This window comes from Myodes glareolus, chromosome 10 (assembly GCF_982192425.1).
Source record: "Myodes glareolus chromosome 10, mMyoGla1.1, whole genome shotgun sequence".
NCBI classification, from domain to species: domain Eukaryota; kingdom Metazoa; phylum Chordata; class Mammalia; order Rodentia; family Cricetidae; genus Myodes; species Myodes glareolus.
This window is the reverse complement of record NC_142035.1, coordinates 8,847,530-8,875,385: the sequence shown is the minus strand read 5'-3', so window position 1 is coordinate 8,875,385 and position 27,856 is coordinate 8,847,530. Positions and strand designations below refer to the sequence as shown.

Sequence of the window (27,856 nt, the reverse complement as noted above, 5' to 3'; positions counted from 1 at the left end):
GGTTATGAGCACTAACTTCTTTTCCAGAGGACCCAGGGTTCAGTTGCCAGCAACCACCTCGGGCAGATCCCAGCTGTGTCTCTAAGGACCCAGTGCCCTTGGCCCCCATGGCACTCAAAAAAACAAACAAAAAAAAAAGTGAAGAGTTGGTCCAGGCGTTAAGAGCACAGGCTGCTCTGGCAGGACAGGTTCAGTACTCAGCACCTACGTGGAGGCTTCATGACCACGAATCCCAGTTCCGGAGGGGGCAGCACCCTCTTCTGAGGTCCATGGGCACATACAAAAGTTGATTTTTTTTTAAGTCAATAAAACAAGCAAAAGTTTATTTTTCAAGACAGGGTTTCCCAGTAGCTATGGAGCTTGCCCTACAACTCACTCTGTAGACCAGGCTGGCATTGAACTCAGAGATCGGTCTGCCTTCTGCCTCCTAAGTGCTGGGATTAAAGGAGTGCACCACCACCACCCAGCAAAACAAGCAAAAGTTAGATTTTAAACAGGAACCAGAGACTGAGATCAGCAAGGTGGTCAGTGGGTAAGGGCATCTGCAGCTAAGCTAATGATGAGTTCAGGTCATTTTCTCCTTTTAGGGCTCACGGGGAAGGAAAAAAACTCTTAAAAGTTTACACACACACACACACACAGAGAGAGAGCAAGAACCAAGAACACAATAAAAACCAGAACACCAGAACTGTAAAACACCAAATCTATATTTACATCCACATATAATAACATAACTTTGAGCTGAAATATATCATAAATAAAGCATGTCTACGGTCTGACAACTTAAGTATCAACAATTAAAATCAAACCGGAATGAAATAAATACATTAACAAAAATCCAACGAACTGTACCTCTATCACATGTTGTCTCTCAGGAAGACAGGAAGCCAGTAGTATCCCAGTTAATACTGACGGCAAGAACACACTGTGAAGTACAAAGGGCTGCTCAAACACAAACAAAAACCTGGAATTTTTATGCATTCAGAAAATGTAACTAGAAAAATCTGAAAGCCCCCAGAATTTCAGCCTTAAACACGGTGACGTGCTTTCTAATAGATTTGGTGATTTTTTTTTTTTAATACAGGCTTAATTTTGCCCCCACCCCCCAAGATTCACATTTACCGTCTCTGCGAGCTTCCTGCACACTCGCTGGATTTAGGCAAAGATTGAGTCAATCATCTTGCAAATGTGTTAATCCTCAAAAATAGGCTATCAAAGTGCAGAACCTAGGAAAACAGTCTAGATTATGTACATATGGCTCAGCTTGTGGACGGGAACAGGGCCTAGTGTACATGTTCCTGATACAAAAAGCACTCTGCCAGAGCAGACATCTCAACCAGGGTATCCCCAGCACAGGACCCCCATGTTTCACTGTCAAAGTGGGGAGACGTAGGGTTCTTGGTGCTCTTCGCCCTTCTGTCCTAACAAGGGGTGGGGCAAGAAAAACAAGCAGTGCAAATTTACTTTTCAAACAGTTTCTTAATAAAATATTTTGGGTTTGCTAAACCCAAGAATTGTTGACTAAACTCAAGGCATCAAAGGAACTCAAGTTTAAAATGCCGAGTGAGCCAGCTGATGGCTGTCGCCCCTCAATCCCAAGCTGCCTGTGCACTGAGGAAATCACCCTGGCTGTAAAACAAAAGAACATGGAGACAAGGGTTGGTTACTGGGGCAGCTCTTCTCGCCCTGCCTCCCAGGAGGCTCAGCCGGCAGCTCTCACCCAGACTCCAGGTGAGTTCCCACTTCACACCAGACTCCAGACAAACTAAAAAATTTCCCCAAACCTCTCACTCCCTTTAAAATTGTTTCTCGGCATGCAATTCACACAGGAAATTTGGCATATTTATTTAGACTTAACTCAAGACAACTCTCCAAGAAACTGAATCTTACAGCAGAAATGAAGAACCAAGGTAGCTCCCCATGGAGCTTGGCTCGTCCACTCAACGTCGGCCACTCTACAGAGCTGTAGTTTCTCTGTAGGCACATTCGCTCAGAAGCACCACAGGCCACCCCCAGGCAGGATGCTGGGGTTCCAGAACCTGTACACAACACGAAGACAACGGTATCTTCCTCGCTGAATAGTTGACAGCAGCTGACTAAAGGCGCAAGGTTCAGTCCTGCTGACCTCGGACGCACAGCGCATCTCCAGAGTGTCAACACTTCCATCAGCAAGTTTGTTAAGACAAACAATAGATTGTGGAGGACTCAGCATCATACAGGGCAAGCAAATTTGCTTTAAAACATGTTTAAATGAAAAAGCAGAAAGAAGCAGAAACTGCTCAAATCATTGAGCTCCACAAGGAAGGAAACACACAGTACTTAAAGCAAGTTTACAACATAGGTATGTACAGTTACCTGAGGTGCGAGCATTCCAACGGTTCCCACCCCACCCCACCCCCAAATGATTTCATTTCAGCAGCGCTCAAGTATGCAAAAACTTATTTGGTCAATTCTGTAAAAAAATATTTAGGGACAAAATATATTTTCAGCCCCCATTTGTGTACAGCCCAACTGCTCCCACTAGTTTTTATTGCTATTTGGTACAAAAGTTAACAGAACTTTAGAGAATGTAGTGTTCCTTCTCTGCTCGAGAGTCTCTGCCCAGCACAGTCACGGCTTGTTCAGTAGCTCTCACAACATGGATCAACGTGTGATTCCGTGGAAAGTATGTACTGCATCCAGCGAGACCTACGGGGAAAGGGTTGAAAGGGATTAAGAAAAAGCACATTGTTGAAGGATCAATCGTACGGAATGAGCTGGAGAAATGGCTCTACAGTCACCAGCACTGGCTCTTCCAAATGAAAACCCACGTCAGGCAGCTCACAACTGCCTAGAAGTTCCAGCTCCAAAGGATCAAACACCCTCTTTTAGAAGTCAAGAGCATTTGCACTCACAGGGCACTCACTCACAGATACACACATAAGCATCGTACTTCAGGGCTGGAGATGGCTCAGCAGCTAAGAACACACTGACTGCTCTTCCAGAGAACCTGGGTTAAATTCCCAGTACCCACACCTGTCCATAGCTCTAAGATCTGAAACCCTCACACAGACAACATGCAGGCAAAGCACCAATGCAAATAAAAATAATGAAAAAATAAGTAATATTTTAAAGCACACATGAATCAATTAAGGGAACCTAGAAATAAATGCAAAGGATTCCTCTTACACCCCAACTTCACAACCCTCACAGCTAGAGACTACACAGGAGGATGAGATAATCACACAAAAAACCAGCACCCAGCACTCATCTGCCACAAACTCAGAAGGGTCACCCAGGTGTAATGGAGAACTTCTGTAATATCAGGACTGAGGAAACTGAAGCAGGATCACTAAGTTCAAAGTCAGCCTAGACTTTACAGCAAGACCCTGCTCCCTACTTGCAAAAAGGAAAATCAACCTGGTGCTGAGCAAAAGCCCCTATTCCCGACGCTGGAGCATCTTCTCATCTCCGCATCCCGGCTGGCTCCATCCACGTGCACACAGGATGGTCTCATGGAATTCACCAGAGACAGCTGCCTCTGTCCAGAAGCCTAGCCATTTAACTGCAGTGCTCAATCAGGCTTAAGCCTAAGGAGGTATCTTGACATGGCAGCTGCCTAGGCTGTGACATCTGAACGGACAGCAATGCAGTGCTGGCTGACAAGGCCTCCCTGAGCTCAGGAAGTTGCCACTCATACAAGGCTGACTTGTTGAACCCAAACACACCACTGCTTGCCCCTGTCCCCAGTTCCTTTCCTGGAACAGATAAGGACTTCAGAATACTCTGAATCAGTTCTGAACCAAGAAAGTAGGTGCAGTTTCAGCTCTGTGTAGACCCAACACAATGCGAGGCAGAGGCGGGACTCCGGGAAGCCTGTCTTCTCACACTGGCTTGGAGTATGTGCCTCCCAGCCTCAGGTCCAAGACCCGTCTATTTCCAGCAGACCTATTGTAACCCTTGGTCACTGGGTAGAAGGAGGGCAGCCACGGACTGTGTGTGCGGCATCCCAATTCAGCCTCCTTTCTGAGCAGCAGCAGTTGGGGTGTGGCCCACAGAGCCCTAACCTAACCTAATCGCCTGGCTGCAGTGAGGGTTACAGTACAATTCATCAGATACTCACTACATGGAAAGATTCAACTACTTCATGGGCTACCGTGACTATTTAACTATGGCCAGACACCCTCGGTCCCCGAGTACTGTAAAAACATAACTGGAGCCACTTAGATGGCCATCTGGTGCAGGCACTGGGTACCAAGCCTGCTGATCTGAGTATCTCATGTATGGGAGAAGAAAACAAAGACGCTCTACACGTACCCCCCTCAGCACACAATCTACATACATCATTTAAAAATAATAATCATTAACTTTAAGAAGAAAATTAACCACTACAAAGTACTTAACCACTACAAAGTACTTAAGTAGTTAACACTCACCTTTTTCCCAAAAAATAGGAAATCAAGTTTTTTTGTCATTTGGTCGATAATGTGTATTTCCAATACAGTTCTCGTAGCCTCTCTTCTGAAGCATGCTATTGGACAGGTGCTGATAAGACACGGGCCTCTTTCCTAATGGAAGAGAAAGGATGAGGTCACTCAGAGGCCAGCACCAGCAACACGACAGGAGGTGCAGGTCTGTCTATGAAGCGGGTCTCCACAGTCATGTTTCTACAATAACACCAGAGACTAAGAAGGGGCAACGGTGGTGCACACCTTTAATCCCAGAGGCTGATGCAGAGACAGAGACAGGCAGACAGCCTAGCTTACAATGTGAGTTCAAGGCCAGTCAGGGCTACAAAAGCAGACATTCTCTTAAAAAAAAAAAAAAAAAAAATGCCAGGCCTGGTGGCATTCACCCTTAGTCCTAGCACTTAGAGGTAGAGCAAGCGGGCTGTCTAGAAGACTGAGGCTAGCCTGGTCTACACAGTAAGTTCCAAGACAGCTAGGGCTGCATAGCGAGAACCTGTCTCGAAAAGTAGGTAGGTAGGTAGGTAGGTGACAGACTGATTGACAGAGACAGGCAAGCAATCAAGCACACATACTTAAACTGGGCACCAACAAGATGCTTCAGTTAAGTCACTTGCCACAGAAGACTGGAGACCTGAATGTAGAGGAAGAGAACCAACCCAAGTGTTTACACACATCACACACACGCTAGCAAAAACCAGGCACTGAAGTATACTCATATCATAAAGCAAAACTCTGCAAAACAGGAAAGTGGTCAAGCACTTCTGTTGAAAGACCATGAAATACTAGACACCTAAATCCACATGTAGAAAAACTACCTCTTCAGGGGTAGGGATGTAGGTCAGTTGGTAGTGTTTGCCAAAAGCACCAAAGGCTCTGGGTCAGATAGCCTACACCTAACAAAAGCCACACATTACCACTTCAGCAGCACAGCGTTGGTACAATCCACTGACATCAATGAAACACTCGTGTCTGCAGCAGCAAGTGTCCGGAACGCACTGCACTGAGAGCAGTTCTCAGGGCTTTACACTCTGCCCTTGATACCACTCCGAATCCTAAAAGGTTTGACTGTGGCTGTCTCTTTGGAGTAGCACAAACCCACACCACCATGATTTAGACAGGTCTGCAATAAAGACGGGTGGTCTACCTTCCTCCAAGCACTGGAAAGCACCAGAAAGCTCCATAAAACACAGCCAAGAAAGCAATTCCCCATGGGCATATACAAGATGACCACTACAGGGGCTAGAGAGATGGCTCAGAGGTTAAGAGCATTGCCTGCTCTTGCAAAGGTCCTGAGTTCAATTCCCAGCAACCACATGGTGGCTCACAACCATCTGTAATGGGGTCTAGTGCCCTCTACTGGCCTGCAGGCATACACACAGACAGAATATTGTATACATAATTAACAAATAAATATTGTAAAAATAGATGACCACTACATTCAAGACACCCTCATCAGGAACAGACCCTACAGCAGACAGCAAGTGTACTGGTGAAGGTTTCTAGACCACCACAGAACCCCAAACCCCACCATAGTGGGTGCAGTGTTGGCCATGACTTGTGGAAAAGAGAAGAGGGTTGTGACAAAAGACCTAAGCAGGGTCTCTCGCAGGGGCAGTCATGTTTAGTTTTTTCTTGGGAACGGTCTATATTTAAATCAAATGCCTTGGTCACCCAATGCTGGGATGACAGACATGCACCACCAAGCTCGGCAAGCTAGTACCTAGACTTCAACAGCAAGGAAAGGAACGACTTTTAGCTTGTTTTTATTGCTTTATTCTACACCATTTCCTTAAGAGAAACTCAAGACACTCCTGCAAAGTTAAGCTCTGAAGGCCCATAGTTCACTGCTGCATGCTAGGTGGGTATGGAGGAATGCTTGCTTGCACCTGAGCCCCTAAGGATCCTATGCGATGTGTGCCTAAACTCAGCGACAACCCAGTGCCTGTGGTAATACCTTCAAGGGCTGGGCTGGTGCCTGTGTGCCCCACAGGCCCACAGGTATACAGAGGTCCAGAGGCACTGTAGGGCTTCTGCATGGTCAACACACTGGGCGACTCCACCTCCCCAGAGCTCAGGAAACAGGCTTTGGGGGACAGGACAGATGATGGGTACACAGGCTCTGGTAACAGCGAGGTGATGTTCTTGACCACAGGGTACTTGCGCAGCTCAAAGCCCCTTCTCCCGTTGGGCCCAGGATGTTCTGTATCCAGGGTCAGCACGCTGGATTTCAGTCTTTTGGGGAGTGGCTCACTGAACTCTGCCGTGGCGCTGCCTGCATTCCGATGGCAGTAGTAGTCTCTCCCTTGAGGTACCCATGAGCTATCAACCTTCATGGGATACTCTATGGAACCGTTGCCATTACTACTGCCGAGTGGGGACTGAGATGTGGCAGCTGGCAGGGCCTTGAGCTTCGGCTCAGGTCTTCTCACCTTATCCATAGCAGCAGAGATGCCACCTTTGGGAAACAGCTCTGACTGCTGCTGCCTGGTGGCCCCGAGGCCCCCAGTAGGCTGTGACCTGTGTGACTTCAGGTTACTTGGGGTTAAAGTGCTGTTGTCTGGCCCTGATGTCTGGGGAGCTTTGCTTGGTCCCGAAGTGCCTTGCCGGACCTTCTCTGGGTGCAGGGACTTGGCCTGTGATGAGAAGGCAGGCTTGACCTTGGGCTTGTGCAGGCCGGATAAGGGAGGCACATCTTTGCCCAGCAAGGCAGGAGGACAGCCTGTCCGCCGGCTCCTCAGCACTGACTTGCTACTGCAGTTCTTGTGAGTGTCAGGGTAGTACCTGTGCTCCAGTCTCTGGTGCATCAACAGAACTTCCGGATAAAAAGTCTTAAAGGTACAAAAGGGGCAGGCGATGCTGGGAATGACACACTTGCTCACAGAGATAGCAGGAGAGGGGTGGAGTGCCCCAAGGGACAGATTCAAAGGCCTGTCCTGGCAGTCAGCGCCGGGCTTGTACCTGCAGTCGGCCTCCCACTCCACCTTCTTCCTGTGGCTAGCTTCCCAGGCCAGGGGCCCACCCGCTTCGAGTTTACAGGCAGGGCCACTGGCCTGAGGTTCGCCAGCTGCTCTCCTTTTCACATCCAGATAAGCAGGGGCAGGACTCTTTCGCACTTTCTCGCCTTCGTCAGCTGCATTTTTATGGAAATCCTGAGTATCCTTATGTGCTGGTGAGAGGACAGCGCCGCCCAGAACACTCTGGAAGACAGAAGGCGTCTCCTTAAGCTGCTTGGCAGGCGGGCTGCCCTTAACATCTTTGGCACCATCAAGAAATCGTTTCAAATTTTTGGTCTGTGCACTGTCAGCGGTTAGTAATGCTTCCTGCGTCTCCTGGCTCCGGCCTTCACTCTTAGCCTCGGCTGTAGCATCCGCCAGCTGCCTGTCCTTGTGATGTCTCTCCAGGTGGTACCTCAGAGATGTCTTCTGGGCTGCGGCATACTCACAGAACTCACATTTGTACGGCTTCTCACCTATAACGAGATATTCCACTGTATCATGATGTTTTGGAAAGGCACAAAAAACAGCTCTGCAAGCTAGACAAGCTATCTGCCAATCTTCATATGTAAGACACCTCAGCACCCCAGTGTGCTGCACACTTACTTAAACCTGTCTTTCCCCGAAAAAAACTCACTGCACGCTTTAAATGACCTGACCTTCGCTGCTGCCTAGTGGCAGAGTCTGTGCACTTTTTCAGCCTCAGAAATGGGAGCACTAAGAATTAACCAGTGCTCCCAAGCCTCGAGGCAGGCTAACAACTTCCTAGCCCACACTATCGCTGCCCCTACATACACTACGTACAAATAGCAACAAATACACCCTTGCTTCATTCCAAAATCATAAAGCAATTTAAGAAAGAATGTGACATTAAAACTATTGCATGTTTGCCTTAAGATGAGAGTCAGAATATGGCAGTCATAAACCATCAGAACAGGAGCCACTGTCAAGTTAGCTGCCATGTTAAAGGACACGGCAACAGTGGCAAACAGCACACACTTAAGCCATCTGAACCACACAACAGCACATAATCATTTTAGCTAACACATGCTTTAAGAAACAAGTCCTTTACCTGTATGCGTTCTGAGATGAATATTGAGGTAATAGTTTGAACGGAAAAACTTGCCACAGTAACTACACTCTCTCGAGGACGGGGCGGGCTTTGCTTTTCCTCCATCATCATTTTTATCTTAAAGTAGAAACAAAAATATTTGGGTAAGTCAGGCGAAAGCACATGATTCAGGCGTGCGGACTTCAGTGTTCCTGACACAAAGCATTTGGGGAAACCATGAAATAATTTTTTATTTTAGTTCTGAGTAGAAGTTTCAAAGGCTAAAATAACATACCAAATGCCATAAGACAATGTTTCATGTTTTATGCTGTGTGCTTTTGTTTTGTTTTGTTTTGGAGACAAGGTTTCACTATTCAGCCCTGACTAGGTTGAGACTCAGAAACCCACCTGCCTGCCTCCCTACTGCTGGGATTAAGGGTGTGTGCCACCACGCCCAGCACCACACTTTGCTCTTTGTGTTCCAAAATGACCACTTAATAGATGAAACCTGGTTCATGCTTGAAGGTGGGTGGATGTACCTACTAGCCAGAGAAACCCCCTTACTCAGAAACAACCATTTTATTTAGAGGCAATATAAAACTTCCCATCCACCAGCAGAATACAGTTTGAGATTAAGGAAATTACCACTAGAGGGCAGCAAGCACAAAATAACTTCAACAGCAACCCCTGGCTTGGTTTTGGGCAACCACCTAGGAAAGTCAAAATTTAGCCAAGTTTGGGAAAGTGGAGTTTATGTTTCCAAGCAATCTCAGGAGCAGAAGAGACCTGGCTCAGAGTCAATTCCAAAGGCAAGGCTGAACTGCCTAATGTGAAGGACTCTCTGGAAATGGGCCGGCCAAAACCGGGCTGAGGCTTTTCTCTAATCACCAGTCCCCTAACCTGAAGTGATTTGCAACTGTTAAGACTCCCCTAGTGAGTTTCTGCCATTTATAGCAGGTAGGCATAAATGACCCACCAATGGCCTTCTCTGCCAGTTCTAGCAGTAGGTATAAAGGCCCCACCACAGCCATCTTGAGTCTAGCCATCGGGCCATGATACCGGCAGTGGTAGCTCACAGGTGTAGCAGTCCCACCTGGGTTAAAAAGGCATATTTAAACTAGTCATTCTGCCTTAGAAACTGATTTCCAATTACAGGCCTCTTCCCTGCTCTGCCACATGCTGCCTTCTTACTAATTTGCAAAGGCAGTTGATCCATACAGCTGGGCAAGAGCAGGTGTAATGAACGGGCCTATGCCATCTCCATTACACCGGATCCCTACTAGGGAAGGGGACCCATGAAACACAATCCCTGGCCTAACATGGTACCAGAGGCTTTGAAAATTCAGCCTCTTTTGGAACCTCTTGAAATAACCTAAAGCAGACTGAACAGCAGCACAGTAACTGGTACCCTCACAGTCCCACTGCATTTACAGCTGTCAGGCTACATGTAGGCTTTGTTCCAGCACATGCAAAAGACTAGGTAGGAAACACCTCTAACACACAGGCATCTGGGCCTGCTTTCTAGCCTGGAGCTTGACAGGGACGCTGCTGTTCTGTACAGGGTTGCAAGCGTTTACAACTAATGTTGGACTCATCCTAGGAAGGAAGGAGTGCCAGAGGTGGATAAGCCGATTTTGCAAACAGGGAAATCATAAGGAAAGGTTGGGCAATGAATGTGCAATGAATGGGTCACAGGAACCACAGCCAGACCCTGGCACTCCCACTTGTGGCAGTCAGGCCAGGGAGTCTCCCACCAACTCTAATGGCTGGTAGACTTCCTTCTCTGTGAGCACGAGGGTGGGCATCTCCAGTGCTGTTGCTACAGCAACTATCTATGAGGTCATTCTTATGATGTCACAGACACCATGTGTACTGTAGGTTTCTAAGGACTAAGGAATGGGTCTATGCTCACTAGGTTTCCACTGACTCAATTGACTAAACATCTGTCATGAAAGCAAAGATCCTCAAGCCTATCAGTGGCCAGAAAAAAAACAGGGTACTGGTTCAAATGCACAGATCTAGCCTGTCTGACTCACCTGATCTCATATAGACTGCCAACACACCAGAGTGCCACAAACACATCTCAAGTGTTATTAACCTGTGGATCATGCTCCCCCCCCCCCCACACACACATGGGGGTATGAACTACTTTAAGCAGCAGAGCCCCATTCAGTGACAACGGTTCAAGTGTAGGTAGGTGGGCAGCAGGCTGAGACACAGGTGGATAGACTCCTTGGCTCTAGGCTCACACACAATCATGAGAACCTGGACAATAGCTTGTTTCTATAAACACCATTAAAACACACCAAATTCATGGAGCAGGCCTGAAATGGGCCGACATGCATGGATTTCACCTAGAGACCATTTCGGAAGCTCACTCACAAACACTGGCCTCACCAACACCAAGGTGACCAGAATGCAGCAGCTGAGTCCACAGCAGGACTACTGACTGACTGGTTTGGAAGTCCCCCCACCCCGCTCCTTCTAGGACCACTAGAAACCCATCTGAACCCACATGAACACGGGCCTTGACAGATAGTCCTGGTCTTACAAGTAAAGAACAGGAATGCCGGGAACTGGGACAAAGTCCTTGGTCTCAGTCCCAGAACGCCTATGTCCTGCACCAGGTCACTGTTAAGACTCATTCATTTCAGTGCAGGAGGAGGCAAGCAGCATTCCAGTCTCTACCCGCTGGTGCACTGACTACAAAACCATTTGGACAGCCTTTACTTCCACCCAGGAAACAGAGACATGAAAGAAGGGCTGAGATGCTGACTAGACGGAAGGATCATTCCAGCCTGGCTCCCACGCTCCCTGGCAGCACTGCCTGCAAGGCAGCAGAACACTCACCCAGATGGAGCCCTTCAGGAAGTCCATCCTCAGACCCATCCTCAGAGCCCCCTTCTCGGTCCACGGCCCCACTGTCTTCCAGCGTGCTAGCGAGGTCTGGGGAGCAAGTCCCAGGCTGTCTTCCATCCACAGACATGGTAGGCGATGGGGCATCAGCCCTCCTGTCCTTCTTGTGCACCCTGGAGTGCAGGACAAGCTGGTGGTAGGTTCTGAAGGCTTTGCTGCACTCGGAGCAGTGTGTGGGCTTCTCCTTGCTGCTGGGCAACTTGGGGTCACCATCCCCAGAAGGCACTTCACTGTTGGCATGTCTAGGTTTCTCTCTGTCTTGTGAGAGACCTGGACAACTGCTTCTATTTGTTTTGGACTTTACAGAACCTTCCGACTTACCCCCAATCCAAATTTCTCCAAGTTCCTCTTTCTCTGAACATGAATCGTCATTGTCCGTGCTTCCTTCTTGGCCTGACTCTTTCACCTCTTCCTGAGCAATGGCCACTTTTCCTTTGGTGGCCAGTTGCCATGCCTGGTAGGTGGTGAACGGGTCAAGCTGAGGTATACAAGTGATGGGCTTCACTGTAGTCTCTGGGTGGGATCTGGGTCTCAAGTTCAAAAACTGCAGCAGCTCTTCTCTGGGGGATGTGGGACCCCCTTGTTGGGCATCAGGGGCTGTGCTACTGGCATTGGAGGTGCTCTCTTTGGCATGAACCTTACTGTGCTCAATGAGGCTCTGCTTATTCGGGAAGAGGAAGCCACAAACCATGCAGATCTTGTAGGGAGTGGAGATGTTCCCAGCTACGTGTGCCTGAACCACTTCATTGATGGTGACAGGACTCTCCAAGCCCTGTTGCAACTTGCTCCTGGTGCCAGATTTGCCGTTGTGTGTCCGCATGTGGTTCTTCAGAAACCACGGCTCCTTAAACCGTCTCCCACACATGCTGCACCCGTATGTGAAGGAGTCTTTATGTTTCTTCATATGGCTCTCGACATCAAAGGCCCCTGGGAATGTCTGTCCACACACGTCGCAGCTCAGTTCTTCACTGTCTTTGCAGTTCTTCTCTTTTGGGGGTTCTGTCGGCACCTGACCCTTATCAAGAGGACTTAGATACTTGGCCTCCACACGCAGGACGGCTGGCTCGCAGAGGGTAGGCCGGTGCTGCAGGAGCACGTGTTGATTGAGGTCTTCTGCATGGGAAAAGGCCTGGCTGCAGAACATGCAGTCCAGGGGCATGTGCCCTTCAGCAGGGGTCATGCTCCTCTCCTGTGTGGCTCGGAAGGGGACTACAGCTGGCCCTTTGATGGACACAGCATCATCAACCTCCATTTGGGTGCCTAGAGAGCTGCCAATGACTTCCGGCCCGTCCATGTACACGAGGAGCGATTGAGTAGGCATGCTGCCTGCCAGTTCGGGGTCAGCCGAATGCTGGGGATCTCTGAGTTAGAATAAGGCCACTTGTGAGAAGTCACGCAAACCTCCAGGAGCCCTGGGCTTGTACTACAGTTCAGAGGGGCGTGTGTATTCCGGAGTTTGGGAAAAACACAGTGATGGAAATGGTTCTTTCACAAACAAAGTCTCCTGGCTGTCCTGTGACTCAGACGTTAGTCAGCACAGGGCCCTAGTTCTGTCTGTCTCCATTGGGTGAGCGGCTCAGGTGAGCAAGACGTTGATCCCAGCAATGTGAAGGCAAGGAACTTCCAAACTCTGGAAGGAAAAAACAAGACAGGGTGAGGAAGGCTCAGAAAGAGAGGGCTTGGACGATGAGTCACAAGGTCTTTTCCACAAAAAGGGACTAGACTCAACTGCATCACCTTTAACTAATCCATAATGCATTATTATGCTAAACATGCTTGTTAATTAAATAATTTGCATACTTCCCAGCCGATACACTTACTGAGTAGAATTTCAACAGTAAGGAGAGTTTAAGACAAAGCTCTGCTCACTGAAATATAAAATCCAAGTTTAAACAGGGAATGGTTACGACAGGCCAGCCAGACTGAACTATAGAGTGAGTTCAAAGTAAGCCTTGTCAACATAAAAGAAGTCTCAAAAATAAATATAATACATATAATAAATAAGAGGTCAAGTTTTAGGATAGAATTGCTACAATCCTGCTGTCTCAGACTACGGCAAGATACACATGTGCCTCCTATACACAGGACACAGAAGTTACAAAAGTCAAGTGTGGCGGCACATGGCTTTAATCCCAGCGCCCAGGAGGAAGAGGAAGGTGGATCTCAAGAGTTTGAGACCAGCCCAGTCTATATATAGCAAGTTCAAGAACAGCCAGAGCTACATAAGGAGACCCTGTCTCTAAGGAAAAACGTTATGAAAACGAGCTGACAAAATGAGACTGCTTTAGATAATACCCTAAAAAAACAGTACTCAAAATGGTCACCTACACATAGGACACAAGGTCTCAGTATCTCAGCCCATAGAGATCCAAACCCTCAGCACACAATACAGGAGGTCCCCATTCAGACAAACCTCAGAATGGGCATTCGCCTGGGCCCAGGGTTTTGGACAAGTTTGGGCACTGGATGTGGCCAGGTAGGGTAATGAACTCAGATACAGAGGCCACTTACTTTGCAATGTTCACATTTCTAACAGGCTTCCACAGACCTGGCTTCGCATGGCCCATTCCTCCATCAGAAAACACTCCCTCTTTGTACTCCACCTTCCAGTTGGGCACTGGCCAGTTGGCAGGGAGGATATCACTTAGCACTCTACAGGGTCTGCTGAAGAGGCTGGTTTTTCACCTTTCAAGAACTAACCCTTAAAAAAGTCAGAGACCTTCAAGGATCTGTTTCTACATAGTTCTTCCTCCTCTCCTCCTAAGGTGGTTAATTCCACCTAAAGAAACCAAAGGGCACAAAGACACCTGCCACAGTACCATTCTCCTCCTTTCTGCGCCCCACCCCACTGGTGGGGTGAAGCTGGCTCTTTCCCGCTTCACATTACACAGCTGTGAGATCTGGAGCAGAGTGCGGAAGGGCAAGCCTTCGGGTGCTGTAACTTCTTTGTTTCTGCCTTTATTACAATCACAATGGAGGGTAAGTACCTGAAGTAGTTACCACCCTGTGACGTAACAGAGACCTGAGTTCTAGCCCAAGGTGTCCTGGCAAAGCTAACTCAACCTGGCACTTCCTGTGGTTAAAACTACAGCAAGGCTGACAAGCACTAGGCCCTGTCTCTGGCTGAGGATAGAGCTACACAACCGAAGAGCTGGCAGCAATCTAAGCTGGGACCGAGTTCAGATTTCACACATTCACTGACCTGACACCCGTAACCCGGGCACAAGGTCCACTGGAAAATTAGGTACATACTCTGGAAATGCAGGATTTCAGCTTGCTGACCCACTTCTGTTCAGAGCCACAGGGTTAACTGCAGTTTGAGTACAGTCACTTAGCTATTAGACATCCTTTCCTCTTTATTTTAAAAAATGGTAGAGAAGCAATAATTACATCGAATAAAAGTGAGTTCCAGGCCAACTTAGACTAAAGTATGAAACCCTATCTCAAAAAAGCTAAAAGCAAACCCGCTTGAACTGGGGGCACAATATGGGAGGGCTCATCTGTGAAGCCTAAGCTTTTGGAAGAAGAACCCCACTTCTCTACAAGCTCCCTTTCCGAAAGGTTACCATTCTTTGGTTCAAATCATGACCACTCACCTGGGGGTGAGGGTAACTACAGTCCCAGGAAGGATCTGACCACCTTCACTCATGCAGCCTGCTTCCTAGACAGTGTATTCTGTTCAAATCTGCACTGTCCCCTTGTGTTTGACACTAGGTTTGGAATAAAGTATTCTTGCTATTTCAGGAGGGAAAAATAGCTCCAATTTTCGTATGTGAATGAACTCCTCGGCTCCAGAGGAAGAGGCTGCAGCTAAAGGCTCCAGACGGGCACCTGAGACATGCCCAATAAAGGACAAGGGGCACAGAGTGGTGGCCAGAGAGAGAAACGGGGCCTTATCCGCTCAGAGGTAGAGAGACAAGAGAAGGGTAAAGCTGGAAGCACTTCCTTTTCCTGAGAAGTTTCCAGAGCAGATTCTGATGGTTACAACTATGCCAACTGACGCAGCTTCAGACAGCCTGAGTTACAGCCTCTGAAGACTCAAGCAAGCCTGCCCCACAACTGCACACCACCATCCCCAGGGCTCAGCAGTGACATACTCTCAGGACTTTAGTTCAATCTAAAGCTATCCTAGGAGGAAACACAAATTCAAAAAATTAACATTAAAAAAGGTAAAACAAAATAAATTATTTTTCTACCATAATTTTAAAGATTATTTTTAAAACTTCACCAAATAGGGGCTGGAGAGATGGCTCAGAGGGTAAGAGCATTGCCTGCTCTTCCAAAGGTCCTGAGTTCAATTCCCAGCAACCACATGGTGGCTCACAACCATCTGCAATGAGGTCTGGTGCCCTCTTCTGGCCTTCAGACATACACACAGACAGAATATTGTATACATAATAAATAAATATTTAAAAAAAAAAACTTCACCAAATATAAAAATCCTAGAGACAGAGTTTGCTGGTTGGTTCACTGCTGTCTCTCTGGGATCTGGCACTGGGCCAAGAGACACTTATGTCTTCAGGAAGCAAGGGCCAAACCAGCAGCCACTCGCCGGGCTATGGCCCCTGCCCACCAGATCTGTTGCTAAAATGAACCCAAATGTTCACAGGGTTTCCTCATGAGAGTCAAAAGGCCACCACCCCATGACCATGACTGAAATCAAGACTGTAACACAACTTAAGAACAGATCCCTTGGAACTGGAGGTGGTAGAAAGTCATCTGGGATGGGTGCTGGGAACTGAACAAGGGTCCCATGGAAGAGCAACAAGTGCTGTCAACAAATGAATCATCTTACTATCCCATCAAGATTTTTTTGTTTTTTGGGTGTTTTTGTCTGAGAAAGGGTCTCTCTACATAGCCCCTGCTAGCATGGAAATTTGACTTAGCCTCGAACTCAAACTGCCTCTGCCCCTCAAACACAGAGATTAAAGGTGTGCGCCAGACGTTCCCCCCACACTTATAAAGCTGGCCAGCACAAACAGCTGTGCCGAGTTGGGCAGAGTGTGGCAAGCTGCACAGAATTGGCCTGCCGCACCATGTGTAGATCTGGGGTTCCATTCCCAGTACTGAAAAACAAGAGTGCACCACTTGAGTTCGTCCCCTTCAGTGGTAGTGGGTGCTCACTCTTCTCCACTGACAAGCCTTGCTGAACTGTAAAGTGATAGAATACTTAAAGTGTTAAAATCAATTTGCTGAACTATCTTTAAAGAACTGCAATAGACTTAGTATCTGAATCTATCAAAACAACCGTTCTACTGTAATTGCTACCTAACAAATGGTCATCCCTCTACTTGAAGAGTGCAAGCAAACTCAACTTTCCCAGAAGACTCCAGCCTTCCTCCTGAAGTGCAGAAGGCAACATAAATTCTAGTACTTTAAGGACCGTTTCTTGACAGAAGGGACATATCTGCAATGTTAGGTCTGTTTGTTTGTCAGGAAAGCAAGGATTCTAACCATACCAAGCTTGTTAAAAATACACAGCCCAAAAAAAAAAGGAAAAACATAAATCTTCACTCCCGTAAAGGCAGCACTGACCCTTCAGTCCCACCCCCCAGGCACCTCACTCAACATGTCCTCCAATTTTGAGAGCATCCTGGTCTCAGTTTTCAGTAAGAACCATATGGCTTTATCTCAAGTGTGTCTGATATCACACATCACTAAACACTGATGTGTGACTAAACCAACCAGGAATCCCCCCCTCCCCCCGTACTTGACTGTAATTACCAACTACACAAGACAGTGAAAAGACAAACTGCTCAAACAACAAATCAGGGCAGCTGCCACTCGTGACAACCACTATAGTATAGACATGGAACACCACTGCACACATCTATGTGTGCTTCCCAAGAGCACGCTGTTCCTCATTCCTGAGGATGAGGAAGGCATTTTGCTCCTCTCCCAGGCAGCAACCTGCCACATCCTCCACGTGTCATGCAAGCCAGGCATCCTAACAGATCCTCTAAAACACTCAACACACAGCACTACACTCTGGTCAGTTTATTTTTATCTTTAAAACTACAAAATTCAGGCTGGAAATATGGCTCAGTAGTTAAAGAACTGGCAGGTTACTCTTCCAGAGAACATGGGTTCAATTCCCAGCACCCACATGGCAGCTTACAGCTCTAACTCCAGTTTCAGGGGTACAACAGCCTCTTCTGGCCTGCAAAGGCACACATAGAACTCAAAAGTACAGGCAGGCCAAACATCCATTAGTATAAAGTTTGTGGGGAGAGAGATGTTTGCTAAGATTTACTTATTGAGCCGGGTGGTGGTGGCGGCACACGCCCTTAATCCCAGCACTTGGGAGCAGAGGCAAGTAAATCTCTGTGAGTTCAAGGCCTGCCTGGTATACAAAGCTAGTCCCAGGATCTAGGGCTTAAATAGATTTATTGTGTGTTCTGCCTGAGTATATGTGTGTGAAACATCTACATAGGGGGCCCAGAGTTTAGAAAAGGCATCAGATCCCTGAAACTGAAGTTATGAATGGCTGTAAGCCACCATGTGGCTGCTGGGAACCAAGCCTAGTCCTCTTCAAGAGCAACAAGGGCTCTTAACCAGTTACTGAGCCATTTCTCCAGTCCACTACATTTTTTTCTTAACAGGACTAACTTCTACATCAGTCTACAGTAACAAACAAAACCTATCACTTTTTCTAAAACGATTATTTGTATATGGGAGGGGGGTGCGTACCTTACACCACATATGTGGAGAGCAAAGAGCACACAATTTGTGGAAGCCAGTTCTCTTTCCAACATGTATGTCTCAAGAATCAAAATGCAGGCTATTAGACGGTGGCAAGGGATCTTACCATCTGAACCATGACCACACCCCCTAAGCCTGTTTACTTTTGATCTTTCATTGGTCAGGTCAATTTTCCTAGCAGGTGAGGGGGGGAAAAACACTTTATTAAAAAGTTCAGAGAGAAACAGATTTAAATGTAAATGCTCAGTTTAAATTCAACATCAGCATCATAATATAATCCAAAGGCAAAACACTGCTGCAAGGCAAGGTGATAAGCCCTGGACAAAATCCCATTTCCTGAAAGTCCCTGAGAGCACTCCACTCCCAGCAGCAGGAGGTCCAAGGACTGGCAGCAGGAATACAGTCTGATTCGCCCCCAAAACAGTTCAGGTGTGCTGAGGAAGCCAGTTTTACTTTCAATATTATCAGTGCTGAGATCTGTAAACTGTTTTTCAAACACTCCATATCAATGTGCAAAGCAGCTTATGGGAGAAGTAACTTTTTTGCTAATTGTCAATTAGGCAGGAAGAGACACCGGTGTCCTCGGTTTCTCTCAGTAACCTTGCCTATCAGGGCAACCTTCCATCTGCTTTGAGATCTGACAGGGCCAATCGAACAGAGAGAAGGGTTTCAGCAACTACAGCAGCAAACTCTTGTAAGCTGTGCTCATAAGCTCCAGAGTGCACTGACTCGTGTCTGCAGGGCGCATCCTTAGACACACAACATCAACAACTAGTATAACCATTATGTAGGACCAGGAATTAAACACTATGCCATTTTTTTTTCAGAAGGTTAAATGGACAAGGTCTAAATTAGATCCAATTTAACTAACCAGGTAAAAATAAACACAAGCTTAGGCAATGCCCTTAAAATCCAGTTTTCCTCGACCTCACAGAATGACCCCTTCCTACGTAAAGCTGAATAAACACTAAAGCTGTGTCCAGCGTCTTCATAGATACCTGTTTGCATCTCAAATTAAAAACAAAAACTCCTTTCAATGCATAAAACCAATCACTGCTGACTAGTTTTACACAGCAGCTACTACTAGGAAATAGAAACTGCCAAACTAAATTTGGTCCTTTTAAATATTCACTTATGCAGAGTGTCAAACAAATGTCAAGTTACTAAACATTTAAATTATCCTCCTCTAAGAGACAAAAGAAAGTGAAGTAAAAGGCCACGGGGCCATTCAGTATTACCTTAAACTTGAAGGACGACCATCACCCATTAAAAAGCCAGCTTGACTTGGGAATAATGTAGGCCAAAAAAAAAAAAAGAAAAACCACGAAAAAGAAAAAAATCTAAAATCCATTCGTAAAGAACAAAAGCCAAGGGTCAACTCTTCCTCTTGCTCACCTCCACTCAGCTGTCTTTTCAGGTTTAGTAATTGTATTTCTCAATTTTATCATAAAATTACCAAACTGGCCCCAAATTTCCAGTAACTCAATAATGCTGCTAGCCTGGGCAGGAAGCAATGGCTCTTCAGAATGTTGCAGTCAAGCTTTCCATGGAGCGCAACATAAAGGGTGCTCTATGGTGGCTCTGGCTAACAGCACCCCCCCTTATCTGGAAGGTAGATAGGTCCAAGAACTGAATTCACTCATAGGAAGATGAAGATTTTTTTAAGAGAAAATGGCAGGCGATGTGTGTCCCCACTCCCTCCCCTCCCGCCCGCACACACACTTCCTTAAAGGCAAGATTTCTATCTGTCCTCGTGGTCTGAATTCAAAACCCTTTGGCCCACACACCCTTGTAAATTTGTCTGGCTATATTACTGGTTGGCCAAGAACCTTAATCCAGATCACCTCACCGAAAGACCACTTCTTAGCACTTTTACAGTGACCTCACAACGAGGCTGTGATATTCCAGACTCCCCCACAGCAGAGTGAAAGACATTTCCAAGTCTTTGTGCTATTGCACTTTCTTTCACATGGATTTAAACTATTAACACCGCTCCCCTGAAAAACCTGGAGCTGAGGTGTGTGAACTGAGCGCCTCCATTGTCACAACTTTTATTTACATGCCTGTAGCTAAGCCCTTTCTGGTTCAGAATATTTAATAGGACTGAAATCCTTTAATTCAATTTTGGTAGCTGTTGTATACACATCTTCCAAATTTTTATTTTTTAATCACCCTAGTGAATAAAAACTATTCCATACGCTAGAGGTTGCGACTTAAAATGGCACATTTTGATGGTAGAAGAGCAGACAGTTTACCTAACTGCCTCATGTGTTCCTTGTAATTCAATAGCTGGGAAACCCACTTCTTGATAACTCAGCTTCAACTTCCCAATTTATTAATTACACATACTGCCACGGGATTAAACTGAAATGGGAAATCAGGAACCAGTCATTTAAAAGAAATCATAGCCAGTGACCTCAAAAGTCCACAATGGAAGTCACACGGCATGAGATAGGACAGTTTCAAATTGTTTTCTGATTGGAAACACAGCTTCCTATACAGTATTTTAAGTCATTTGTTTCCACAGCAGTCAGAACAGATCTTTTATGAAGTACTGTTTTTAAGGCAGTCAAGGGTCATTAAAACTACTCCCAAGTTCTTATGAACAGTATCATGTTTAGAACAACTGGAGAAAAAAGAATGTCATTTAATAAAGTGGAAAAGAGCTCATCTTCTGGACCCCCGAGGCTCTAATCAGGCAGCTCAGAATTAAGAGGGCTCCCAGACTGAGGGTGCAGCCCTGCTGTGGCAAACACCATTTCGACTGCAGTGATGGTAAGGGAGAGAAGGTGATTAGCACTTATCTGCCAGGAGGATATAGACTGAGCCGTCCTATGCCTTTGAATTCCTTAATTATTTCATCAGTTTATAAGAGACTTGATGATTAAGTTTTATTTTCAGATTTCCTCTTAAAAAAAAAAAGCCCACTGGAAAAGGTTTAGGGGCTCCTAGAAACCCAAGTTTCTCTGCCAAAAATGGAGGATTACAAAAACGATTGCAAACACTCCCCCCCCCCCAAAAGCCAGAGTCTGAACTTTCTCTGCCCCTGGTCCTCCCCACCACCTGGAGGAAAAGAGAGCTATTATTAAAATAGCATAAAGGGGGAAATTTTCTAAGTGGCATCTTAGTTCCTTTTTTTTAAGTAAGAAGTGAAAGGGAATAATGCGGAGAGAGACAATTATTAAACTTCAATCTCACCAAATATTACAGTGAAAAAGACGGGCTCAGACTGCAGAGTGGGAGCCGGTGTTGAGAGGGGAAAAGATCAAAAGGAGCTGAACTAAAGAACTAGGCCCTTTCCCCATAGTCTTCCCTCTATTTTCTCCTCCTGTATGCATGAGGGTAGAATCTTTAGAGGTCACTGCCTCTTGGATTTTTATACTTACATAACTGGGAAAGTGGCAGGATGGGCAGGGGAGCCTTGGGGGTAACTCCCAATAAATTAAAGATCATGATTCAAAATGAAAATCAAAATAACCAAAAAGGAAAAAATGTGCCACTAGACTGCAAAAGTTTGAAAAACAGTATCTAAAATAAACAGGATTTCTCGGGAAGAAAAAAAAGGCATCTACCATTAAGGACACACCTTAAAAGTTCTCGGTACTTTAAGTAAGCACAAACTAGTGGTGCGGCGGTTTAATTTTTTCAGACAGCAATTAGGTTAGTTCTCTGCACTTGTCACTACAGAAAACTGCTTGGGGGAAGGGGGGCTAGACCTGTTACTCATCCTCGAAGTAAAAATTAGGCGTCCGAAATCTGATTTGATACCAATCAAGGCAGTCGAACCACTAGGGGGAAGGTAGTCAAGAAGAACGCTCAGCACGTCCTTCACTTACAAAGGGAGGTGAAAGGCCCCCTGAGGCCCCTACCTAGCCTCCAGGCCTGGCCAGCAGCTGTGGCTACCCGGCCTCTTCTTTTGTTGGCCTTAATCTCATGTCAAGTTATTCAACCAACTCAAAAGCGATGAAGACATAATTGAATCAACCTGAACTAAATCAGACCTAGGCCTCTTAAAACATACAGCTTAATGGCTCCAACCCATCCCCAAACCAGGAAACCAACTGGCCACAGGAACCAGTGGTACACATGGTGCCCCAAAACCAGGGACCCCAGGCTGGCTACCCTTAATCAACGCGTGCTCAAATATTCCTGTTTCTCAGAAAGAAAAACTAAGGCTCAAGGACAGAAGCCTTCCGTCTGGGAACGACCACCCTATTCCTACACCACCACCTCACCCCGGACTCAAACAATAAAAAGTTAAAAAAGTTTCTACAGCTCGAATGCGGACCGGACCCCACCGGGGGGTCCCAGATGGGCCCCCAGGGCTTCGGCTCACTTCAGGAAGCAAACCTTTTGGGAAAAACCCCCGTCTGGTGCCCCCACCCCCACTCTCCGCGCCCAAGAATGCTCTTCCCGAGCTTCGAGGGTCCGCGGCGGGGGCGCCCTTCACCGTGCGCCCGCCCGCTCGCGTCGGGGCTAAACTGAGGCGCTCGGGGCCGCGCCCTCCAGTGTGCGGTTCCGCCTCCCGCAGCCCCGCACCAACTTCCCACGGGAGTTTGCGGGGCGTTTTAAGTTTGGGCGTGAAACCGAACACCTTCTTCCCTCACTTGCGGGACGCAGTTCGGGCGGGGGCGCGGACCCCCGACGGCCACGCCGCGCCGGGCGGGCCATTGTCTTGGCCGTCCCTCCCAGCCCCACGCGCGGCCCCGGCCGTCGGGACGCGGCCCCGGCGCCCCTTTACCTGCGGCCGTCCGGCTGCACCACCCGGGCCGCGGGCTGAACGAGCGGCAAGGGCGGCGAGGCCTTTGTGCGTCCGCCGCGGGGCCCCGACGAAGCGGGGCCCCGGACGGGGCCGCGCCATGCCCGCCTCCCACGGCCGCAGGCGCCGGGACCCCCACCCACACAGCGGCTCCGGGGGGCCGGGCTCACCTCCGGCGCGGGGCGAGGGAGCGGCGCGGGCGCCCCCTACTCGTCCGCGCGGGGACAGTGCAGGCGCGGGGTCCCTGCGCGGGCGGCCGGCGTCCGGCGGGGGGACTGTTGGGGCAGAAAGTGCTCGCAGCAGCTGTTGCGCCCTCCCCCCCCGGCCGCACCGCCCGACGCCCCGCCCCCAGGCGCGCCTGACACGCCCCCTCGAGCCCGCGCGTGTGCGCAAGCGCGCCCCTGACCCTCCCACCGAGGCCGGCCACGCCCCCACGGGCCCCCCGAGGCGCGAGCCCCGCTGAGCGGCGCGCGCACTCCGCTCCCGCCCCATGGGCTCCCGCGCACGCGCGTCCCGCTCCACCTCCCGCCATCCGGCCTAACGTGGCGCGCTCGCGCCCGGGCGGTTCCAGTGACAGGTATTCTGGAAGGGGGGGCGGCGCTGCGAGCACTGCGCGCAGGCGCACAGCCCATCCTCTCTCGCTGCTCTTCCCCCCCCCACCCCCACCCCCGCCTCCGCCCCGCAAGGTGCGCCCGGGAGGGGAGGAGCCGGTTGCCCCACTCCCGGGTCGCCCAGAATCAGGAACAAAAAAAAAAATTGTCACTGGCTTTGGGGAGCTTACAGAATAGCGGTGTTCAGGAAAACACTTTTCAGAGATTCAATGTGAGATAAGAAGATTAAATTTCTCCAAAGTACTATCTTCATAAAACTGTCTTTTTTTCCTTAAAACCCTGATTTTGCTTTTCTATTATAATTTCATGTCCGAATTTGGACTTAGCATCACAAATCTGAGTTTGCATAGAAACTCACTTGAGTGAAACTAGGCTTAAAAGTGGGGTTAAAACAAACACACACACACACCCTTTATTCCCAACTCACTAAAAACGTTCCCCTACTGTTTTGTTCCTGACTTATAGAAAAGATGAAAGACAAGACAGGAAAAGGTTATGACTCCAAAGACTTGGAACAGATACCCCCTGTTTTAAGTAAGCCTCAGGGAGGAACTATGGCGGCCAAAATCACATCCAATAATTTTTCTGCTGCAAAATGCAAATGAATTCAAATATATAAAAGATCTATTGCTTCATACAGAAAGGCCAACTTGTTTGTTTCTTTTTCAAGGTGCTCCCCCCGTTTCAAAAAGTGGGAAAACAATAAAGCACTCATAACCATTTTCTAAATCAAAAGAAGTGAGGGAGGAGGGGTTAAAAAAAAAACAACCGGAACTGGTAAGCAACGCAGTCGTTAATAAATAGTAAGAATTCAAGAAGCCAGCTTATCAAGGGGCAAGAATCTGCCTTGTAGAATGTTTTTGCTGTCGCTTTACATAACTACCAACCCACATATGGTCTCGTTAGTCTTTTTTTCAAAGGAAGTGAATCAATTACTTACTCACAATTAATTAGCAGCGCTGGAAGGAGATCCTTAAGCCAGCCCTGATTCTCATTCAAGTACAGAAGATATCGATCGTTTTTAGTACTAGGGTTCCTTTCCTCACCACAGATTAATATCTTCTTTTAAAGTATTGGTTAAAGCCTAATAAATACTCACGTTCTACACTAACAGCTCAAACACTCATAAGCAGGAGACTTCATTTAACTTTGTCCCAAAAAGCGATGGGGGGGCAGTTTTGACACAAAACAAAGAAAACTACGACCAAGTAAAGTGGATGGAGGCTGAAGTTAAACCTGTGTAGCCTCAGTCTCCGTGTTAATGGATAACCTTTGCACTCTGAAGCCTAGAATCCTGTAAACACAACAGTGCTGATAGTCAGAAATCCCAGTGTGGAGATGGAGCATAAAGGGAAGTCCAAACTTCTCAGCTGCAATAGGGAAACAGTCAAATATTTTGACAAATAATCGTATGGCTAAGAACAATGAGACCCGGGCTTGTAGCTACTGAGTTATTTCCAGAGCAAAGGGAGAAGGGGGGGGGTGTTTTTCCTCCATGCCCTCACAAAGCCACCACTCTAAGCCATTTTGGCATCAGATGGGCTGTTACTGTTTCTCCTCCCCTCCCTCCCCCACCACAAATAAAAGGGACAATAAAAAAACTTACTATGTTGTAGCTTTTAAAATTGAAAGAGAATTGTCTTCCCTTGTCTATCTGCTAAGAGATTTGTATGTGATCCTGATGTCTGAGTAAAGAATTACAAAGAACCTTCCCTCCTGGAAATGTGCCAACAAAACTGGGAAATCGTTGCAAAATTCTGCCAGTGACGGCTGGGCTTGCAAACACACATCGTGTTTTCCAAGGGACGTGGAGGGATCGGAATTCCTGCCTTAGAATGCTGAGGCTCGTGCCTCGCGTTGATTTGGGAAGCGTGGGTCGTTAGACACAATTAAAAGTCGGAAAGTCACAGGAGAACCCGAGGGATGTTTGGTTTCGTAATAAGCAGCTAAGAACTCCCCACTCCTGGGCGAAGTGGAAACTGAAAAATCGAACGTTGGTCTCCACGGCCGTGGCCCCGCCCACGCGGAACCCAGCTTCGCCATCACTCACTTCCCAGACTGTGCTACCTCTAAAGGAATCAGGTGCTGGAGGACGCAGCCACCGAGGGTGGGACCGGTTTCTCGGTTCCTACTGCTGGAATCTGCACGTGTACCCAAACTCAGGCTCCATCCCACCACCTCCTGAACCCGACAAACCTCAGCCATGCCTCGTCCTTTTCATAGTCCCCAAACAGCCCCCACCCAAGACACATTTCCCAATGTGTGCTTATTTAAAAAAGAAAAAACTATTATATATGATTTCATATTACTGCTAGCAAGCCTGTTCATTAAACTAACATCTTATTTTCTATCCTGATCCCGTTTGTATTCGAAAATCTTACAAAAACACGAGCAAGTCTGCTTTGTTGTATATATTATCTACAGGAATCATCTTTTTGAGACTAAGTCCTAATTAGAAGTGCAGATGGAATATAATCTTTCCTAAGTATTTATTTCACTGTGGAACAGATTACAGAGAAACAATTTGGAAACGAAATCCATGGGGCTGCAGCAGAAGCGGCACACAAGCTCAAAAGAACTCAGTGTACAGGACAGGAAAACCAGAAAAACTGCAGGCAGCAGGAAACAGAAAAAGTTAGTCAAACCTGCATTTACAAATTACAAAGGACATTTGAGAGGGAGTCAGGGCAGCCCTCTTCCCAAGACTGAAAGCACTGAATCAAGGGGAGATAACAAAGCCGAGGGAGGGAGGGCACTCCACTTTTCCCTTCCTAAATTTCAACCCCATGGAAGTCACCCGTTTTGAAAACACTCGGTAAGGTGAGGAAAAAGTAGACAGCAGAAGTTACCTTTCAGGATGGAAGGTGGTGGTGTGCGGAGACCTGGAAATCCTAGGAGCCTGCCAGTCCACCTGGCCCGGAACAATACAGGAGAGGTGGATTGCTGGTTTTTACAAGCAAACCAAGAAGGGAGGGGCTAAGAGTAAAGCTCAATTTAAATAGAGGTTGAGATATAATCCGACTTGATTGACTAAATCAACCTTGATTGGGTTAAGAACACCATTTGATTCTAAGGACATCTGTCCCTTCAGCAACTTTGTTAACCCCTTTAGAGGTACAATTGCTTCTTCCTTTAATATTGCTGTTCCCCAAGGCTGCCTTCTCTCCAAATATTAGTGGAAACTGCCCTAAAGATTTATACATATTTATACATATACATTTATTCTTTTTGAGAGAAGCCCTTCTCAAAACTTCTTCCAGTCAACAGGTTTTCCCAATGGGACCAAGGGAAGAGAGACAGAAAAATAAATACCATTGAAATCCAATCATGGCCACCATCTCAATCAAGAGAGCCATTTTCTAGTCACACACTCAAATGGAAGCAGGCTGATCAAGGCATTCAAGGCTAGCCTGAATACATGAGCGCCTGTCTCAGAAAAAACCAGGACTGGGAATATGGTTCACTGTGGAGTGCTTGCCCACATGCAAGAAGCCTGCATCTTCAGCATGGCATTTTTAGGAGTGGTCACCATGGCTGAAATCCAGAACTGGGCAGAAAGATCAAATTTTCAAAGTCATTCTCAGCCAAACAGTGAGTTTGAGTCCAGCCTGGGCTATATCATAAGTCCTTGTCTCAAAATAATAACACCAGGGCATGGTGATGCCTGCCCTTTAATCCTGGTACTCTGGAAGCAGAGGCAGAGAGGTGGCAGATCTCTGTGAGTCTAAGGACAGTCTGGTCTACATAGTGAGTTCTGAGACAGCCAGAGCTAAGTAGAGAGACCTTACTCTCTACTTAGAGTAGAGAAATGTTTCAAAGAACATTTATTTATTATTATTATTACACATATTATGTATTATTAATATTAATGTGTAATAATATTATGCTAATATTCTTTAATATTTTAAAGCTACAGGAATATTCTAGCTACTGTTCAACCTGTTGCCTCCTTGCATTAGGATCAAACTTTTCTTCCCCACAAACAGCTAAATTAAATTGTATAGACACACACACTTGTAGCATGAATCATAAAAACTCAGAGACAGATATTAGGGTTCAAGCTGAAGATCAGAAATGCAAAACAGCCAAGTGACTAGCGAAGTCTTACCTCTACCAAGGCTGGGCAGCAACTACAGACTGAGCCCTGAGCCTCTGTCCCCTCCCATTTTATATTCTCCTCTAGTGCTAGGATTAAAGGCCTGTGACTCTCTAGCACTGGGATTAAAGGTGTGAGCCACCACCACCTGGGTGTTTCTGCAGTGATCTTGTTTAGCCCAGGCTGGCCTTGAACTTAAAGAGATTCAACTGCTTCTGTCTCCCAAATCCTGGGATTAAATGTGTGTGTCACCATTCCCTAGCCTCTAGTGGCTTAGTTT

At 47.1% G+C, this 27,856-nt stretch overlaps 1 protein-coding gene across 7 annotated transcripts in view; it reads right to left on the bottom strand.

Annotated features, from left to right (window-relative positions):
• Positions 1-689: 689 nt before the first annotated feature.
• Znf217 (zinc finger protein 217) overlaps positions 690-27,856 on the bottom strand; it is a 45,518-nt gene continuing 18,351 nt past the window's right edge. For 2 of the 7 annotated variants that reach the window (XM_048441173.3, XM_048441179.3), the window contains exons 2-6: positions 11,343-13,038; positions 8,514-8,630; positions 6,403-7,917; positions 4,416-4,547; positions 690-2,688 (exon numbers count right to left, since the gene is read on the bottom strand). In XM_048441173.3, coding sequence (XP_048297130.3) covers positions 4,438-4,547; positions 6,403-7,917; positions 8,514-8,630; positions 11,343-12,729 — 3,129 coding nt within the window. In that variant the 5' untranslated portion in view covers positions 12,730-13,038 and the 3' untranslated portion in view covers positions 690-2,688; positions 4,416-4,437. Of the gene's footprint in view, positions 2,689-4,415; positions 4,548-6,402; positions 7,918-8,513; positions 8,631-11,342; positions 13,039-14,227; positions 14,354-22,851; positions 22,972-23,039; positions 23,186-25,086; positions 25,206-26,329; positions 26,436-27,856 lie in introns of those variants that run through there. The other 5 variants (XM_048441180.3, XM_085696972.2, XM_085696970.2 and 2 more) reach the window with 5 other exon arrangements.